We start from the raw sequence: 1053 nt of genomic DNA, 5'->3' as shown, positions 1-1053 counted from the left end.
GGAAGATCAACTGCTCGGGCGTCGTCCGCGGGGACCAGAAAGCTATCCAGGAGGCCCAGCTCAGCAACCTGAAGGCTGCGAGCAAGAGGGTTTCCCTGACGCCTGAGGAGTACCTGAACATGACAAAGGACTGCAGCAACTTCAGGGAGACCCGGCGGTTCATGCAGTTCCCGCTGAGCCAGGAGGAGGCATCGTTCCCCATCGCCTACTCCATGGTCATCCACAACAAAATCGAGATGTTTGAGCGGCTCCTGCGGTCCCTCTATGCCCCTCAGAACGTCTACTGCATCCACGTTGACAGCAAGTCCCCAGCCACCTTCCAGGAGGCCGTGCGGGCCATAGCAGCCTGCTTTCCCAATGTCTTTGTGGCCAGTCGCCTGGAAAACGTGGTCTATGCTTCCTGGTCCCGGCTGCAGGCCGACCTCAACTGCATGCAGGACCTGCTGCAGAGCCCCATGCCGTGGCACTACGTCCTCAACACTTGTGGCACCGATTTCCCCATCAAGACCAATGCCGAGATAGTCCGTGCGCTGAAGGTGCTGCAGGGACGGAACAGCATGGAGTCAGAGAAGCCCTCGGCCCTCAAGCGGGAGCGCTGGCAGTACCACCACGAAGTGGGGAAGTTCATCTCCCGGACAGCCACAGAGAAACTGCCACCACCTCACAACTCTCCCATGTTCACGGGCAACGCGTATATTGTGGTCACACGGACCTTTGTACAGCACATCTTCGAGAACCCCACAGCGCAGCAGTTCCTCGAGTGGGCGAAGGACACCTACAGCCCCGACGAGCACGTCTGGGCCACCCTCAACCGCATGCCCGGTGTGCCGGGGGCCATGCCCCAGAGTGACAAGTTCCAGCAGTCGGACATGAACGCCCTGCCCCGCCTGGTGAAGTGGCAGTACCTGGAGGGCGACACCAGCAAGGGCGCGCCCTACCCACCCTGCACCGGCCAGCACCAGCGCTCCGTCTGCATCTACGGGGTGGGTGACGTGCCCTGGCTGCTCCAGCAGCACCACCTCTTGGCCAACAAGTTCGACCCCCAGGTCGATG

General features: G+C 61.4%; 1 protein-coding gene across 1 annotated transcript; it reads left to right on the top strand.

Annotated features, from left to right (window-relative positions):
* Positions 1 to 5: 5 nt before the first annotated feature.
* Positions 6 to 1046, top strand: GCNT3 (glucosaminyl (N-acetyl) transferase 3, mucin type; the record flags this gene model as incomplete). The annotated part of the gene is made up of 1 exon (XM_010160500.1): positions 6 to 1046. A coding segment is annotated over one exon (1041 nt), but the record flags the coding sequence as incomplete, so codon positions are not given.
* Between the last annotated feature and the right edge of the window lie 7 nt (positions 1047 to 1053).

Source organism: Eurypyga helias, unplaced genomic scaffold (assembly GCF_000690775.1).
Source record: "Eurypyga helias isolate BGI_N326 unplaced genomic scaffold, ASM69077v1 Scaffold46111, whole genome shotgun sequence".
Lineage (NCBI taxonomy): Eukaryota > Metazoa > Chordata > Aves > Eurypygiformes > Eurypygidae > Eurypyga > Eurypyga helias.
The sequence above is the reverse complement of the archived record's forward strand: the minus strand, read 5'-3'. Positions and strand labels throughout refer to the sequence as shown.